Source organism: Pteropus medius, unplaced genomic scaffold, assembly GCF_902729225.1.
Source record: "Pteropus medius unplaced genomic scaffold, Ma_sr-lr_union100, whole genome shotgun sequence".
NCBI lineage: Eukaryota > Metazoa > Chordata > Mammalia > Chiroptera > Pteropodidae > Pteropus > Pteropus medius.
In genome coordinates, this window is record NW_024345600.1 from 3617367 (window position 1) to 3635575 (window position 18209).

An 18209-nucleotide genomic window follows, 5' to 3' on the forward strand; every position below is an offset into this window, starting at 1 on the left:
CTGTCTGAACTCTTCCCATGGGTCCCAAGTGACAGCTTCTTACCTTCACATTCACCTTAACTATATTTCACCTGCCAATATCTGCCTGAACCCACACAGTAGGATCTCCTGGTGTCTTACACACACACACACACACACATACACTGCCCATCTAGGAGGAGCCTGTGTCCAGCCCCTGATCCTCCTTCTTAATCCAGAACCCCCACCCAGAACAGAAATCAGTAATCATTCCCACTCCATGTGGTGCCTCTGTTTCCCCATTTATAAAATGGAGATAATAAGACTATCAACCTAATTGAATGAATTTATATATAGCAGTTAAAACAGCATCTGGTACATCCTACGTGCCCATCCAAGTGTTAGTTCTTTGGACTTATTTTTTCATTAAGTATCTATAGAGTACCTGCCATGGTTACAACAGGAACTGATAATCTAGTTGGAGAGATTTTTATTTTTAAGATGCATAAAATTTAAAATTACCATCTAGGAAAACATCTGATCAGAGTCTAATGGGTGATTCAGAAAGAAATTGCTACAGGAATGCTAAGAGGGAGGGTCAGAGTGGATTTGGATGACCAAAGATGCTGGAGAAGGTGGGAGTCGAGCTGGCCTCAAGGATGAGTCGGCTGAATGTTGTGTACAGGGCGGGGCGAGGAGAGGAGGGTGCATCAAGAACTGGGGTTGAGGAAAGAGGAGATGGGATCCTCCCTTAGATGCGGGAATGTATGCAGTACCCCGAGAGAGAACAGAACTGTAGATACAGTGGACAATTAAACAACATGGGGGTTAGAGGCGCTGACCCCGTGCAGTCAAAAATCCACGTATAACTTTTGACTCCCTGAAAATTTAACTACAGTTGTCCCTCAGTATCTGCAGGAGATTGGTTCCAGGACTCCCATAGATAACAAAATCCACTGATGCTCAAGTCCCTGTAAACAATAATATAAACAGAGCCACTCTAGAATGGAGCAGGAGCTGCCATGCCAGAGGAACTGCCTTGCAAATCTTATACCTCAAACCTTCAGAATGTTAAAAACTGGGCAAAATAACCTCTGGACTGGGCTTAACCAACCTTGTTTCCTGAAAAAAAAAAAAACTGTTTGCAAAGATAACAAGCAAGCAGTTATTATGAATATTGGACTGATAACTACTGGAATGAAAGTTGAAAACATCATTTAGACTTAACATCACTCTGTTATATTATCTGCACCAATAGAAATGCCTTCCACCTATTGATGTAATTGTTTCCCTTCCCCTTCTCATAAATACCACTGCCTTTGTCACCTAATCAGAACACCATTTGTGCTTCTGCCTGAATCAGTGCAGCCCGAATAGCTATTCTTATTTATCTCAAATAAATGCCTGTTGCCTCTCACTTTGGAAGGCCTTTTTATTTTTAGGCTATTTTTATTTTTATTTTTATTTTTATTTTTAGGCATCCCTTATATAAAATGACAGAACAATGCATATAGCTGGCCCTCCACAGTTCTGATCTAACCACAGATCAAAATGTTCAATTCACAGTTGGTTGACTCTACAGATGCAAAACCCAGAAATAAAAAGGGCTGACTGTGTATTTATTGAAAATGATCCACATGTAAGTGGACCTGAGCAGGTCAAACCCATGTTGTTCAAGGGACAACTGTACAGGTTAAGACACGAGAGCAGAGGGCCTTTATGATGATCTTAGAATTAGGACACTGGCTTTTCATACACTCCATAAATACTGATTGTGCACCTGCTGTGTGTCGGGCACTGTTCAAGGTACTTGCGATGCATCTGAGAGCAACTCAGACAAAATTCCCTGCTCCAGTAGAGTTTACGTTCTAGTGAGAGAAGGCAGATGATAAACAGTACGCTACTAAGAAAATTCTCCACTCTTTTAGCAGGTGACGAGTGCTATGGAAAACAATTTAGAAGATTTTTGATCAGGTAAAACGAGTAGGAAAAAGCAAAGCAAAGCTTTAGGAGTGTGACGAAAGGATGATAGTAAATATTACTTACAACTCCTCCCTGTCCCCAGTCTTCCAAAGAGAACAGATCCTGAGAACTATGAGTGGTTTTGCTAAGCTGGGGTAGTGGGTGGGGCAGGATACAAACCGGAAACACCGAGTAAGGGATATATTGCTCCACGTGGACAGGAGAGTGAGGGCCAAGAAGCCGGCTGGGGCCGGGCTGGGGGCAGGAGACTGGCAGGAGTGGCTGCCACAGAATGGAAGGCTGAAGAGAGAGATGTCCAAAAAGGGTGTTTAGAATGGTATTCTCCAGCATGGGCGCTGTCACCTCACCCCCACGCCACCCCCCATCCACCTCTCCATGAAATCTTCATAAACGCCACACTATATATCACGCGTGTTGAATGCAAGGAAAAGAAGTTATGGGCGGGAGTAGAGCAGCCCAAGCCCAATGCCATGGCAAGACAGTCGATCCAGTGATGTGTGCAGATTGGACAGGTGAATGACAGGGAGACCAGAGGAAGGGTGGGACGGTTGTTTGGGCTGAGGAAGAGTTTCAAAGACACAGCTCCCATCATGGGTGGTGGCAGGACTGAAAGCTGAGAATGCAATTCGGGGCTGTTATCAGAAGACCTGAGATCTGATCTGTACTCTGCCACCGAATCACTATCTTGCTTCCTTATCCGTAAATTAGACAGCCTGTGTGATACCTGCCAGCAGTGACAGGAGAGATATCAGGTATTAAGAACCACACTCTCTAAGCAGGTGTAGGACCCAGGAGAGAAGAAGGAGTCATGGGTGACATGAGGTTTTGATGCTGACGGGTAAAATGGGAGGGCTTAGGAGAAAGGAAGTTGGCTTCGGGTGTAAGGAGGCCTTCAGAGATTATGAATTCTGATCTTAACCTTTATTTCGAGATGAATACATTAGTTTCCTATTGCTTCTGTAACAAATTACTTAAAAAATGGCTTAAAATAACATATTACTTCACAGTTCTGAAAGTCACAAGTCTAAAATGAGTCATCAGGGTACTCATGTTCCTGCTGGCAGCTACAGGGAGAATCCGTTTCCTTGCTGTTTGCAGCTTCTGGAAGGCGCCTGCATTCCTTGGCATGTGGACCCGCATCACTCTGATCTCTGCTTCCACCCTCACATCTCCTTCTCTGGCTCTGACGTACCTGCCTCTTCTTATAAGGACACTTGTGATGACATCGTCCCACAAGTACGATCCAGGATAACCCCCCATCTCGAGATCCTTAACTTAATCACATGCGCAAAATCTTTTTTGCTATGTAAGGTAACATCTTTACAGATTTGGGGGACTGGGATATGGGCATATTGTAGGGGTGTTGAATTAAAGTAGAAATGTCCAACAGGCTCTCAGATATCATGATGAGTCTAGGGAGAAGTTGGTTCAAAAGAAACATGGTAAGAGGAAACAGAGGGGGCTGGGTGCTCAGTGAGGGAGGGGCCCAGAGGGCGGAGGACTAAAGCCTGAGAGAGACCCACTCCCTTACAGTTTTTCCACATATGTTTGCAGAGGGCCTACTCTGGGCTAGCAAGGGACTGGGTGCGGTGGAGAACACAGAAATTAGTCAAACGAAAGTGTACTCTTAGAGCAGCTCACCACCAAATTATACACACACAGAAAACATGATGGAGGTCAATGCGACATGCACGAGAGAGTCAAACAAGGTAATCCATGGAGGAAAAGACTGGCATGAAGGAAGCCTTCATGAAGTGGTGGCCTCTGAGCTGAGTAAGAGGAGCATTAAAGAAGTTTCTGGAAGGCAGACCCAGCCGAGCCGTGACCCTTCTGGCCACCCCCACCTCACCTTGCCGCCATGTGCCTCCTAGCGGCCTAGTGCTGTTCCCAGGCGTGGTTCTCCTTGCCACAGCCCACCTTGCAGCTGCCTCCGACGAGGTGAAACTCCAGACAACAACTTCGAGAGTCGCACCTCCAACACGGGCTCTGTAGGCTTCATGCTCACTGAGTTCTTCGCTTCCTGGTGCGGACACTGAAAGAGGCTTGCCGCTGAGTACGAAGCTGCCAGATCAAAAGGAATAGTCCCATTAGCAAAGGTTGATTGTACTGCCAGCACAAACACCTATAATAAGTATGGAGTCAGTGGATATCCAACCCTGAAGATATTTAGAGATGGTGAAGAAGCAGGTGCTTGTGATGGGCCCAGGACGGCTGATAGAAGTGTCAGCCATGTGAAAAAGCAGACAGAACCAGCTTCAGTTCCTCTCAGAACTGAGGAAGAATTTGAGAAGTTCATTAGTTAAAGATGCTTCTCTGGTGGGTTTTTTGAAGGATTTATTCAGTGAAGCTCACTCAGAGTTTCTAAAAGCAGCCAGCCACTTGAAGGATAGCTACTGATTTGCACACAACAACATTGAGTCTCTGGTGAACAAGTAGGATGATAACAGAGAAGGTATCACCTTGTTTCATCCTTCACATATGATGAACAAGTTTGAGGACAAGTCTGGGGCATATACAGAACAGAAAATGACATTAAAAAATTTATCCAGGAAAACATTTTTGGTATCTGCCCTCACATGAAAGAAGACAATAAAGACTTGATCCAGGGCCAGGACTGACTTACGGCTTACTATGATGTGGACGATGAAAAGAATGCTAAAGGTTCCAACGACTGGAGAAACAGCGCGATGGTGCTGGCAAAGAAATTCCTGGATGCTGAGCATGAACTGAACTTTGCTGTAGCTAGCCGCAAAACCTTTAGCCGTGAACTTTCCGATTTGGGTTTGGAAAGCGCTGCCGGAGAGATTCCGCTGTTGCTATCAGAACTGCAAAAGGAGATAGGTTTGTTGTGCAGGAGTAGTTCTCACATGATGGCAAGGCTCTTGAGAGGCTGCTGCAGGATTACTCTGATGGCAACCTGAAGAGATACCTGAAGTCTGAGCCTATTCCAGAAAGCAACGACCGGTCCGTAAAGGTAGCAGTAGCAGAGACTTTTGATGAAATAGCAAATGATGTAAATAAAGATGTGCTGATTGAACTTTAGGCTCCTTTGTGTGGCCACTGTAAGAATCTGGAGCCTAAGTATAAAGAAGTGGGAGAGAAGTTCAGAAAAGACCCAAAGAGCCAAGATGATGCCACAGCCCATGATGTGCCCTCTCCACAGGAAGCCAGAGGTTTTCCTACCATCTACTTCTCTCCAGCCAGTAAGAAGCTAGATCCAAAGGAATATGAAGGTAGCCGTGAACTAAGTGATTTTATTAGCTACCTACAGCAAGAAGATACAAACACACCTATAATTCAAGAAGAGAAACCTCAGAAGAAGCAGGCACAGGAGGATCTCTAAAGCAGCAGCCAAACGTACCACTTTGTAAAAGGACCAGAGCTGAGAAATCCACTGGGAGGACTGGGACCCAGAGGAGATTATTACCTCTCAGGGCTGAGAGGACAGAGGGGTATAATCTGGATCCTGTTAAATTTTCTCTAAACTGTTTCTTAGCTGCACTGTTTATGGAACTTCCAGGACCAGTTTATGTTTGTGGTTTGGGGAAAAATTATTTGTGTTGGGGGGAATGTTGTGGGGGTGGGAATTGAGTTGGGGGGTTATTTTCTAAATTTTTTTTTTTTTTTGGTACATTTGGAATAGTGACAATAAATGAGCCCATTTAAAAGAAAAAAGAAAAAGAAAAAGAAGAAGAAGTTGTTTCTGGAAGTGAAGGGAGAGACCCAAAATGGTATAGCACCAGAGACACTGAGGGAGAAGGATCTAGAGAGAAGGGATAGGCAGCAGGGTCAAATGCTACAGCAACAGCAAGCAGAAAACAAGCCTCAAAATGGCCACTGGTGTGGTGGCTGGGAGAGCCTGAGTGGCCTGTAAAAGTGTGAGTCCTGCCTGTTGCCTCCCACAGCTGCAAGGTTGAGCTGCAATCCCAGGGATGTGGACGCTGCTGGGTGGTGGGGGCGGGGTGGGGGGGTCTTCAGCTCACCAGGCCCCTGCATGTTCAAATCTTGCCACCAGGGGGGGTATGAGAGCCAAAGTGGACCCTCATCCTGAACCCGGGGTTTTCCAGAAACAGAACAGGGATGCCCTGAGGGAAGGGAGGAAAGGTTTTCCCACTCCAGCACCACAAAGCCTGGAAGGCTTCATGCCTCCACGTGATCTCTGACTCAGGGGCTTACCCAGATTTTCCCCATCCAGCTAAAGCAAACCATATTTTTTCCATCTCTCTTTTTCCTGGTTGCCTGTAATTAAACGCCTATAACAAACACACTTTGGACCAGAGGCTTATTGCACCACAGAATGTCAGAATGGAAGGACATCTAATCCAAAAAGCTCGTTGTACAGATGAGGAGATTGAGACTCAGAGAGAGTAAGTGACTTGTCCAAAATAAACCAAAAGTCACACTAAGACTAGAACTCAGATCTCCTCACTCACGCCATAAAGACCCCCTTGAATGAATGTAATTTGCTGCTTAACTAAAGCCTCCCATTGCTTCTTGAGTGTAAATGATAATAACAAGAACAACGATAACAACAGCCAACATTCCTTGAGCGTTTCTGGGGCAGGGACTCTAAGCCCTTTTGTGGATTATCTTATTCAATAGTCCCAGTTACCCTCAGAGAGTAGTTTCTGTTATAAACTTAAACATTCACTAAACTCCCTCCAATGGTGCTGGTTAATGGGATGAGGGATTAGAATATAAAAAGATAAAATCTTTTCTTTCCTTAGACCTGTTCTCCCAAGATGGGTGAACTCCGCCTGTCAAGCACAATGGGGCATTGTCTACTCTTCGGCCTTCCACAGTGTGTCACATACTTCTGTTCCCCAACCATCCTCAGTGGTCACTGGATTCAGGTGAGTGACTGAGGTAAAGCATGACCAAAATTCCTCTGCTTGGATGCTCTTGGCATTGGGCAACATTTAAGGGAACCCCATTTTATCTGCTTCTCCATTTTCTCTGCTTCTCTTTCCTCCTGCTCACTGCCCAGTCTCACCCACTACTGGCAGTTTTCCAGCACAGCCAGCTGCCTGTGGTTTCATGCTCCGCGCCTTTGCGCATACAGCTCCCTCTGCCTCGAATTCCTTCCTGGCCTTATCGGCTGATCTGCCTTCTAAAGTCAATTGCTGCTGTGTCCCCTGCCCTGGGAAGCCTGTCTCCTGACTCAGGCAGAATGGGGGATGCACCCTGTGCCTCTCCTTGTTCTTAGACCACATCTCCCCCGCCCCCAGCAAAGAGTTCAGGGGTTTGTGTTCATCTACCCTATACCGATGACAGCCTTCCACGTGGAGTAGAGCTGATTTCATCTCAGCATAAGGTACAGTACAACGCATGGCCGGCTCTCAAGAAACATTAGAAGAAGCACAAATGAACAAAGTCCTCCATAATCTGGCTCTGACTCCCATCTCTCCCTCAACAGCGCCCCCCCCACCTTGTCCCATCTTCTGATTTTGGGGCACTCTCTCCAGTCTCACCCAAGTGCCGCACTGTTTTTCGCTTTTCTTTGTCTCTCACCCAAACTATTCAGCAGCCCCTTTGATTCCCTGCTGCTTCCTTCGCATCACCAGGTTGCAGGTCCCCAAATACAACACCTCAATTTTCAGTCTAATTCCCCAAAGCTCTGAGCCAAGGCCTGGACAAACAAACAATGGTCCTTACCATCAAGGGGCCAACTGCCTGCCCTTCCCCGCTCAACTACCTAAGATTGAACTAAATCACACCGCCCATTGAAGCCCTTAGAATGCTAAGTCCAGGAAGAGGAGGCTCCTCCTCACCCCACCCCTAGCTATGTCCCCACCTTCGTCTCCCCACATACTTCCCCACACTGTGAGCTCTGGCTCTGACCCCAGACAGCCCAAGCCCCAGATTTACCCACGATTCTCTGGCGACTGCAACAACTTTCCCTGTGGTTCTGGGTTCTACAGCACTGCTTCCAAGTCTAGTCAGAGCCCCCCTCTTTGAACTCCTTAGCAACACCCCTGCACACACACACACAAAACACACACACAGAGCATTCTAATCCCCTTGTCAGGATGCCGGAATACCTCCCCAAGTAAACTCAGAGCTCCTGGAAGGCAAAAACAGGACCAGCTCCTTCTTGCTGCTAATGACAAACCCTCATAAGTACATAGTGAAAAATGTTTTCTAATGAATGGATTCGTGAGATAAACCTAACAATGACAATAAACAGCTAAATGCTAATACTGGCTGTTTCTGGTGGGTGAAATTTTGAGTTACCTTCTTTTTGCTTGTTGATATATTATGTTTCTGTAATGACTATATTTTGCTTTTGTAATAAAAGAACACTAAAGGAAACTTCATTTTGGAAAAGTACAAAGAGGTTTTGGGACTTAAAAAAAAAGTGAATCTTCTTATTCTTTGGTGAGAAACAGGAAAGAAATGTTTTAAGGAAGCACAGAATTTCTACAAGTAGAGAGAAGACGGCCAGCCGGTCCGAGGGCACACACATGGCACACGCGGAGCTGGGCGGGTGCAAGGTGTGGGGAGATGGGTAGGGCAGAGTGGTTCCTTACGAATGCAAGATAAGGAATTTCGACTTAGGTCATTGAAGGTGGGGAGCTCCATACCGCTTTTGAGCGAAGGAGAAACAGGCTCAGAACTAGGCATCCGGAGCTTCAAAGAGGTAGCAGTGAGCCAGGGAGTGTGGCGTGGAGTGGACGGAAGAACGGAAACCTGGCAACAAACTCCCTCTTCCCTTCTCGGGGCCTCTGAACCGCAAGTGCAGGAACGCTCCCGGACTGCCCAACTCTCAGCCATATTACTATTCGATGATCAGCATTTGAGAATTACTCCGGTAAGCCACCGACCTATCTTCCCACCCGGACTGCAAGCTTCTAATTCCTCCTCCTCCACATGAGGTGCCAAATACGAGCGTGCTCGATGAGTGAAGGTTTGCAAGGAGCCGCCCCAGGGAAAAATAAAGCCAGGCAGCTTCCCTTCAAATTGAGGCCGAAGCAAGAAGTGCCCTCCTGATTCAGGCAGCCAGCCTTGGGTAAGGGGAACTCGGCCCCGATGACCTGACCCGGCGAAGGTCTCCCGAAGCATAGGGCTCGGGCGGGAAGCCCAGAATCTACGAGGCGAGAACAGGCACGGCGAGGTTTCCATATAACTACCAGGTAAAAGCAACAGGAGGTGGCGGTCTGGAAAGACCGCTGGACGGTTGGGAGTAAAAGGGGAGGATAGCTTAAGGAGGTTCCCCCCAACTTGGTGGAGAGCAGGCTGAGCCAGAGACAGTGGGGGAAAGAGGAAAGGGCAAGGCTTGGGGGCGGCGGGTCAGGAGTCCGCGGAACCTGGGCGGGGGCGGGCCTCAGGGCGGGGGCGGGGCAGGTGGGACGGGGGCGGGGTCCACGGCGCTTGCGCACCGCTGCCGGCCTCGCGCCGTAAGGAGTGGCACTTTTTAAAAGTCCAGCCTGGAGGCCAGCCTGTAGGCGCGAGCACCTCTGTCCGAACTCCGTCTCGCCGTGCGCCCCAGCCCCACACCGGTGCAGCCCAGGCCAGTTCATCTCGCATCATGCCGGTCAAAGGAGGCACTAAATGCATCAAATACCTGCTCTTCGGCTTCAACTTCATCTTCTGGGTAAGTGAGCGCAACGGTCGCGCGCTCCTCTCCGGGGCCAGCTTCTCCGCCCCGGTGTGTGTGTGTGTGGCGGGGGAGGCCTGTCCGTGGTCGGGGGTGCCGGTAACTGGCACTACCCGCTCGATAGACTCGGGCAGAGGAGAATGGGCACTGCGGCCTCCAGATGGCTGCTCGGCTGGGTCCGGGGATGGGCGGGGCGGGCGTGCTCGTAGAGGGCTCCCCAAAGCCGGACAGGCAGGGTCCCCAGTGAGCTGGGGCGTGGAGACCGGCCCCTGGCCTCTTCTTCGCCAAGGGTGTGGGCCGGGGTTTGTGTCTGCCCCCCCGAGTGCGGGGGTGGGGGCTGGTGGCGGAGGAGAAAAGGGGCACCGGGTCCTGGGAACTCAAGACCCTAGCTGAGTTGGACCGTTGCGGACAGTGCAGTTCGTGACCGAGGTGGGGGGGTCTCACAAGTGGCCGGGGCCGCGAGGAGGGGAGAATGCGGGCGCTCTAAAAGATTTCGGTGGCACAGGGAGAGCTCCTCCAAGAGCCGTTTTACGAGGCACTTTGACACTGGAGAGGAAGGGGCGCGCGGGCAGCGCATGCCTGGGACACCGTCTGTACGTGAAAGTCGGGGACCACCTCCTCCACCTTCGAGGAGAGACCTTCAGCCCCTTCGTTCTCTCCAACTTTGATTCTGGGCTGCCGTGAGAAAGTCCGAGCTCCCTCGAAACTACCTGAAAGCAAGCTTGTCTTGATTTTTTTTTTTTTCAAGTGCGATAAGTATCTGAACTGGAGAGAACTCTGGGAGAGTTGGGGAAAGGAGGGGCAGATGCCGGTCGGTGCTTTTAGTGGGAAGAGTAGGTGTTTCTCCATTTCCGGGAGAGATCAGGTGCTGGCCGCAGGGCCTCCGGCTTCTCCCCCTCCCCCGTCAGCCCACCCAGTGGTAAGAGCGCACGTTCACCAGCCCGGCAGCTCTGGGACTCTCCCGCTGCTGGCCGCACCCAGCCCTCTCTGCAGTGGGAAGCCTGAGGGAGGCAGCAGGAAAGGGGAGCTGCCCACATCTTCCCTTGGGGAATTAAGGGACCACCTAGAGACAGAAGCAAGGAATAGGAGATCTTCGTGTCCTGGTTCTGAGGCCCACATCCCCTCTTCACAGATGGGCAGTATTTGCCTCTCTGCATTCAGAAAGGAGTTTGGGAGGGCCCCTGTGACACTCTCAAGAGATGGCTGTAAAAACAGGCATGCCACCAGAGGCTTATAACAAAAAATGTGCTCATTCCCCTGGAGCTGGTCGTCGGGGGGCCCAAAAACCTAAGGGCAAATCTCCTGGGATTTAATCTTCTCTCTGGAGCTGACAGGGTGAGATACTGATCTGCCTTTGCAAAAATCACCACACCCAACACATATGCTAGTGTGGATGGCACATAGGTGTGTCCTGCCCAACCCTTGGCCTGCTTTAGGGAGACCTTCCTGCAGTGGGCCCCCCCCACTCCCATCCCCCGCCCCGCCACCACCACCACCACCACCACCACCACACACACACACACACACACAAGTATTCCCAGCAGTTAGCTGCCTAGCTGCCAGGCTTGGCTTCCTCCTCTCACCAACTCCTGGCACTAGAAAAGAATGTCAGAAGGTAAGCTGGCCCCACCCCACTCTTGCCCTTTAGGGAGTTTTCCTCTCTCCTCCCTAGTAAGTCTCTCCCCTGACAGTCTGTTAGTCCTCAGCCATCCACCTAGGCTGCATCAAGGTTTGGGTCTGGAGGGAACCACAAATTACCAGGGTGCCTCCACACCCAGATCTGCCCTGTAGCACACTCAAAGCCTGACTGGAGGCTCCTGGGGTCACTCTGGTATTAACTCACCCTTTTCCTGTCTCTAACCTGCCACCCTCCATATTCAGAGCCTCCCCTGCCTAGGCTAGGTGCTACTAGCAAGCTATGTTGTCTGAAACAAAAATGACTCAACTCGGGAAATGTTTAGGTTTAGAGCTAGGCATTACTTTAGAGATTATCCAGTCCTGCCCTCTTATTCACAGTGAGAAAGCAGAGAAACCAAGCCAATGCTACAATCCCTTCTAGTCTTATCCATCATAAAACCAACAAGAGGACTTGGTAATGGGCTGGTGTGGGGGTAAGCAGTAGCTACATTTTTCTGAATTAATTATTTGTTCAGTTGTCCTGTATCAACATCCCTATAGAGATGAAGCTTTCATCCCCTAGGAGATGATAGAATAAAAGAATTCTGTGATCCATTTGTGTAGCATTTTACACCCTGCAAAGTCTCGGCCCCCATGACATAGCCAGAGAGCAAGAAGCATTATCCCCATTTTACTGATGACCAGAAAGCTAGTCCCAGAGAGGTTAAGTGACTTATCCAGGGTCATGTGGCAGGATAGCATCAGAAGTCAGTTGGAAAGCAGCTCTGGTTTGCTTCAAGTCCAGTACACTTTGCATCACAACCTGCTGCCGTACCCAGCTGGGTAGAAATGAAGGAAGGGTGAGAATGGGCTCTCAAAAATGTTTTATGGGAAGCTATGATCTAAGGAAACTACTTGGATTGTTATGATGTCAGCACTTCCCTTCCTCTCTTGAGGCCGGGAACTTATAAACTTGACATTGGGGACCTGACGTGGGCCTGAAAAGCCAAGAATTCTGAAGCCAGAGGCCACCAGCACCTCCTAAACAAAGGATGTGGAGAGGGGCAAGCTAGCAGGGGTCCAGAGAGAAGCCCATCTCAAGGGCAGTGGGACTATCAGGGCAGGGTGACTTCTCTGGCCCCCTCTTCATCCCCATGAGACCCTTAGTGACAGCCAAGCCTGTACTGCCTGCCCTTCCCTAGCAGGGCCTCTGATGCCCACAGCCAAACCAGCAATCAGTCATTTCTTCCAACGCCCCCGGAAGCCTAACTTCCCAGCTCTATTTCAATTGTTTCTGTATTTACTTCAGACCTGCCTGCCTATCTACCCACCCCCCAAAAAAGGTTAAGAGTAAAAACATCTTACTGATGTCAGAGTGGTGGACTCCCAAGTATAAGTGGGGAACAAGGCGAGGGCCAAGCCAGGAACATATATCCCCATTCTGTCCCTCACTCGTCCCCCACAAATCCTAGGCCTGCATTGAGAGGGCCCAGTTCCTACCCCCATCTCCCTCTGCCCCTTCACTCACTGCCTCTCACCCCTTACCCTCCCTCACTGATGGAATAGCAGGGGACTTCTTTTTCCCAAGAAATGGTGTCACTTGGACTTAATGGAGGCTTCTCGGAAACATGGACAGAGTGGATGGGAATTCAGAGATGAGTGTTAAGTCCCCAGCACACTTTGAAGCCTTGGGCAGATCACTTTTGTGCTCTAGTACTGTTGCCTCATCTGTAAAACCAGTGGGTTGAAGCAAATGGTTTCATAGGGTCCCTTCAAGCTCAGTCTGTGAAACAACCCTGCCCGCACTGCCTGCAGCAATAGGACTTTCCCACACGGCCAGAAAAATCTGCAATGAGTACTGAGGCTTATCCACAGAGCTTGGCTTCCATTGACCTTTACCTCTGGGATGCGATTCTGTTAACCTCACAGTTCCCTCTGCTCCCCCTGGGTGCAGGGGGTGGGGGTCTCTCTGTTCAGGGTTCTCTGTCTTCATCGACCTTAGCCATTGTGGTAGTATAGCCTAGTGATCAGAACACCAGCTCTGTACTGGATTTACCCATCACCAGATGGAGCTGGTGCCTGCCCCACGGGAGAAGGGGGTGAAATAAGAGAATGTATGTGATGCACTTAGCACAGTAACCTAGTCCTGGAAAAGTCCTGTAGCTATTGTTATTCACCAGAAGAAATTAGATTGAGGCCATTGGAGGAGTAGGAGCAATTCCCTAAGAAGTGTGGAAGTGTAAACCACAGATGAGCCAGGAGTGAACTCCCAGTCCACACACATTCCTCCCTCCTCTTCCTGCATCACGGCCAGCCTCATTCTTCCAGCTCTGGGTTGGACACTGACCCCCTTTCATGTATGGCTACGCATTTGACTGTGGGGCCACCCCACTTCTGAAAATAAAACTGCATGTCAAAGAAACCCTAAGATGTCAGGGTGCTGGATCTGGGCGCAAGGTGCGAACTTGTGGAATGATGGTGGCAAAAGCTCCCTCCATCCAACCTGCTGCTTCACCCAGAAACTGTTGGGCTGAGCAAGCTGCTGGGGCTGTTGAGTAAAATGGCTTCCTGGTTTTGGCACGCAGACAGCTGGAGCTCTGAGAAAGCTGGCTGTGTTTGTACTGAGGCTGGCAGCTTTGGGGAGAGGTGAGGTTAGGCCAGGTGTCTGCATCTGCTAAGGAAAAGCTGGCTTCTCCCCTGCCCAGAATCTTCATGGCTTTCTCCCACTTTTTGACCATGGTTGTCAACAACAAAGAATCTGATTCCTGCTTTTTGCGGGGTGGTAGAGAGGATTCCTCCACACATCTCCCTCTTCTCTCTCTCTCCCTCTCTCCCCCTTTCTTTTCAAAGTGGCCCGTGGGCACCATTCCATACCTTACTCTTTTGTACTCAAAGGAAGCAGCTGCTGGCTTAGACCCGAATTTGGAACTGCTTTGATAGGCAGCCCTATTGAGGGCCACCCTCACCAGAGCACTTACTCTGCTAATTGACTCTTCTGTGGGCACAGACCTCACAAAACTGTGTTCTCACATCTTCCTTTAGTGTTGGATGTGCATCTTCCCTCTTACACAACTGTGCGTCCCATGTTTGATTAGTCTCTTTGTTTTCCTGTTCAATTCCACTTTATAAGGCAGCATGGGTTTTTTTAATTGGTCGCACAGGTTGGAAGTTAATAATACGCCTTGGACTTACAAAAGCACCTTTTCTTCTAAAGAACACAGAGCTTGATGGTGTGTCTGGCTATGAGGGTAGGGGACCTGAGGTCACAGTTTCCATGGCTTCTGTGGTCCTGCTGCCTCTTTAGTGGCTACGTGTTCTAGATCAACCTGTGTCGAGTTGGTTCAGGTAGCTTCATGTTTATGTTCCATGTTCCTCCCTCCCCCAGGTTGGGGTTCTGGGGACTTTATTAGGACCTGCCACAGCTCTTTTCAACCAAAGCAGAACTGGTCCTTAAAACTCTTATACACTAAAGAGCAATGACTTCATCGTTTTGGGCTTTGAAAAATCTGAGTACCGGCCTATTGGACCCATGTTCTCGACTACTTGGAATTATTTGCAGCTAAGGGAACTCAGGAGACCAAAATGGTTTATCTTAACAATACATTTTTTTAAATTTATGGTTTTGAAGTCTGACTGCAGATCACTCGCCTGTTTCATTCCATGGAAAAAGTAATGCTGGTCCAGGGACATTTTCATTTTCCATCAAGTGATGGCATGCAGCTGTGGAAAACAGAATCCTGTCTCCAGATGAGATAATTTTATAATAATTACATCCATCCATTAATTCCTCCCCTCCCCCAAAAAAGTACTTAGTTCTGGGCAGTTTTTAAGTACTTTATGGTATCATCCTAGACTGGTGGATCTTGACCTTTTTACAGAATGCTATGAAATCCATGGGATCTGGCTCCAGAAACATGCTATGCGTGGTTTTTTTTGCCTTTTTTGTAGAAGCCCATGGACCTGAGATTATGAACACCCAATATTGGTTTTTCTCCCTGGGTTTCCAAGCAACTTGTGCTCTGTCTTGAATCACATGTTTCTGCCATAAGAAGTGGGTTGCCTCACCACTCCCTGGGGGCTGCATGGGGGCATAATGGGAGAACTTTCAGAAGACATTAGAGAGCCCTAAGTGCTCCTGGTGATCAAGAGCAGCCCAGCCTCCCCACCCATCCTTGCTTTGACACTCAGCTTAATCATTGCTCAAGGAGTGGCTTTGACTCTCGATTAATTTAACGAATGTTTTGTATTTCTAGTCCACACGAAGAATCCAACTTTATGAGCTTCCAGCCAAGTTTTGCTTCTTGGGTTAGGTTTTCCCGTAGTGTGGGTGATTTGTCTTTGTTCAAGAAGAGTGTTCTGGCTTTCCCCTCCTTCCCACTACATGGAGACTAGAAGCCTAGGCCGACTTTCCCTGGTCTTGCCCCTAAGGACTTTGGAAAGGGAGACTGTCTCCAAGGGGGTCAGTTGGAGATTTGGACTCCTCAGGAGATGACACACGGCCTGGTTAAGTAGCAGGTGGGGATGAAGCCAGCTGACTTGTACGAGGGCCAGACTTATTTGACCTCAGAGAGAGGTTTGGGGACTATAGGCTTGGAGAAAAAGCAGATCTCTGGGTTTGAAGGGTTCTTGTCCAATCTTGCCAAGTATCATATTAGGGGAGCAGAAACACTCGATCCTGCTGGCTCCGTTAGGACAGTAACCCTTCAAAGCTTACCCAGCGCACGTTCAGTGTTCCAGGGAACATTTCATGCCCAGACAGGCCAATGGCCCATGGCTCCTGCAAAGCCCCCTCCCCCAAACTGCTCAGGAGGCAGCCCCTTGCTTATCCTCCCAGTCTGAGCTGCATGTCAGCGTCCAGGTATAGAAACACAACCCATGGATCACAGCAGAAAACCCTTGACTGGGGCTTAAAAATATGATAAATCAGACAGTTGTATTAAATTCAAAACAGATTCCTGTGGTATTTGAGTTTTAATTTATCTTTAAACCTACATTGATTGAATAATAACATGAAAAATGATAAAAATCGGTTTATTAAAGCTTTAAATGAAAAGATCAGCAAAATCATACTTAGTTGTAAACTTGTTTCTCAAGTCAGTAGAAGTTCAGGTGCTTTTAAAAGATAGTTTGCTAAAGAATGAATGTTTCTATCTCCTCAAAATTCATATCTTAAATCCTAAATCTCAGTGTGATGGTATTTGGAGGTGAATCCTTTGGGAGGTGATTAGGTCATGAGGATGGAGCCCTCATGAACAGGATTAGTGCCCTTAAAAGAAGAGGCCCTAGAGAGCATCCTTTTCCCTTCTGCCATGTGAGATAATAGAAGTTGTTTCCTGCTTCATAGAGGGGTGTCTTCTCTATGAAGACACCCCTCTATGAAGCAGGAAACAACTTCTCACCAGACACCAAATTTTCTGGTGCCTTGATCTTGGACTTCCCAGCTTCCAGAACTGTGAAACATAAATTTTGTTGTTTGTAAGCCACCTGGTCTGTGGTACTTGGTGTTAGCAACCCAAACAGACCAAGACATACTTATTTACAGGTTAAAATCAAAATCACCTCTTCCCTCCTATGTGAGCAATTGCAATGTGCCAGTTTGCATGGGCCCCTCACATCAATGCCCCTCTCTGATGGGTGGCAAGCCCTGCTCCTGAGAAGCTCTGCCTTCCTAGAACAGAGTGTGTGCTCCAGAGACAGGAAACCCTTCCATTAAGAGTCTTCCTCTTGCTCACCCCAGTGCAACGTGAGCAGCTTCCTTCTTGTGATGTGGGGCTGTGGATTTCAACGTTACTTACTATTGCACTCAAACTTTTTAAAGCTTCCTTTCTACAACCCTGGGGAAATTTACGCATACTCTACCTTCCCCCACTCCAATCAAATTATAGCCCTGACCCCATAAGACCAGGTAACCTGTGGTCTCCTAGAGACCAGAAAAGTCATTTCAAGTAGAACTTAGATTCTCTTCCAGTGTTGGGGAGGGATCCTTAGTATTATGGGAAGCTGGCGTTATCCTCCTGTTGTAGGTACCTCCCAGGACCTCAGGCCCAGAGCTATAACACAGGCCTGTGCTGATGCCCTCTCGTTTCCTTGGCCTTTTGCTGGCAGTAGATGCTGTTTGGAAAGGGCAGAGGCTCTGGGTCCCACCTTGGGGCCATTCCTATAGAGGATACAGAGACGGTGGCCACTTGATGGACCACAGCCTCATCTGTGGATATGGTAGCCAATGGGCAGCTTTAACAGCGTCTGCACTTGCCAGGCCTGCAGCAGTAATGAGGCAAGGATGGGAAGAGAATGTGCTAAGTTACTCTAGAGAATCTGTTTCCCAAACCAGTGCTTGTGTCCACACCGACTTCTGGCCAGTGCAGCAAGGGCGTGGCTAAGCTCTTGAGCCAGAGGCCAGTAAGAGAAAGTTGCAGGCTTTCTCTCTAGACTCTGTCCACCTGTGACTCCCCCGGAGCGAGGCCAAGCCAGATAGCCATTGCAGGTACCTTCCTGTCGATGAGAAGGTAGGGCCCTCTGTACTTGTAAGTGGGCTCTCTTGGGACCTTTAAGGATAGAAGACGCCACTTTTGAAATGGGATCAGATATGGTTGGGAGGGAGGAAGGACAAAGTGAAAAAAATCTAGCTCTGAAATTAACAAAATGGATCAAAAAGACAGTTTAGCAAAATGATTGAAAATTTGGGCTTTGCAGTCAGACTGTTTTGGGGTTCAAGTTCTAACTTATTTGCTATGTGATCTCAGACAAGCTACTTATCTTCTGTGCCTGAGTTTTCTCATCTAAAAAATGGAAAGTAATATAACCTACCTGGTGGGTCTGTTGTGAAAATTAAATAATAGGTGAAGTGCTTTAGGGTGGGGTATGGGGACATAGCAAATTGATATCTAATAATTGAGATCTAAAATAAAAGGATCAGGGCAGAGGGATAGGGCAGGTAATAGGTCAGACACAGCAGTTTGGGAACCTTGGCTTTTGTCCTCTTGCTGGCTTGGTGCTCAGAATGTCCTGTGAAGGGGCGGAGAGCCATCTGGCTAAGCAGTGCTGGGAGCAACTT

The 18209-nt window shown here is 48.5% G+C and overlaps 1 protein-coding gene, 1 long non-coding RNA gene and 1 pseudogene across 3 annotated transcripts in view; all 3 read left to right on the plus strand.

Moving 5' to 3' along the window:
- The first annotated feature begins 3657 nt into the window (after positions 1-3657).
- Positions 3658-5302, plus strand: LOC120611731 (protein disulfide-isomerase A3-like; annotated as a pseudogene).
- Positions 5303-6042: 740 nt separating this feature from the next.
- Positions 6043-9188, plus strand: LOC120611630 (uncharacterized). Of its 2 annotated transcripts, none has more exons than XR_005655244.1 (3): positions 6043-6308; positions 6669-6794; positions 8679-9188. It is a non-coding gene; the product is annotated as an uncharacterized LOC120611630 (long non-coding RNA). The 2 variants fall into 2 exon arrangements; XR_005655243.1 differs by having other exon boundaries at positions 8684-9188.
- A 111-nt stretch (positions 9189-9299) lies between these two features.
- CD9 (CD9 molecule) overlaps positions 9300-18209 on the plus strand; it is a 32102-nt gene continuing 23192 nt past the window's right edge. The window contains exon 1 of the mRNA XM_039874116.1: positions 9300-9535. Coding sequence (XP_039730050.1) covers positions 9470-9535 — 66 coding nt within the window. The 5' untranslated portion in view covers positions 9300-9469. The remainder of the gene's footprint in view (positions 9536-18209) is intronic.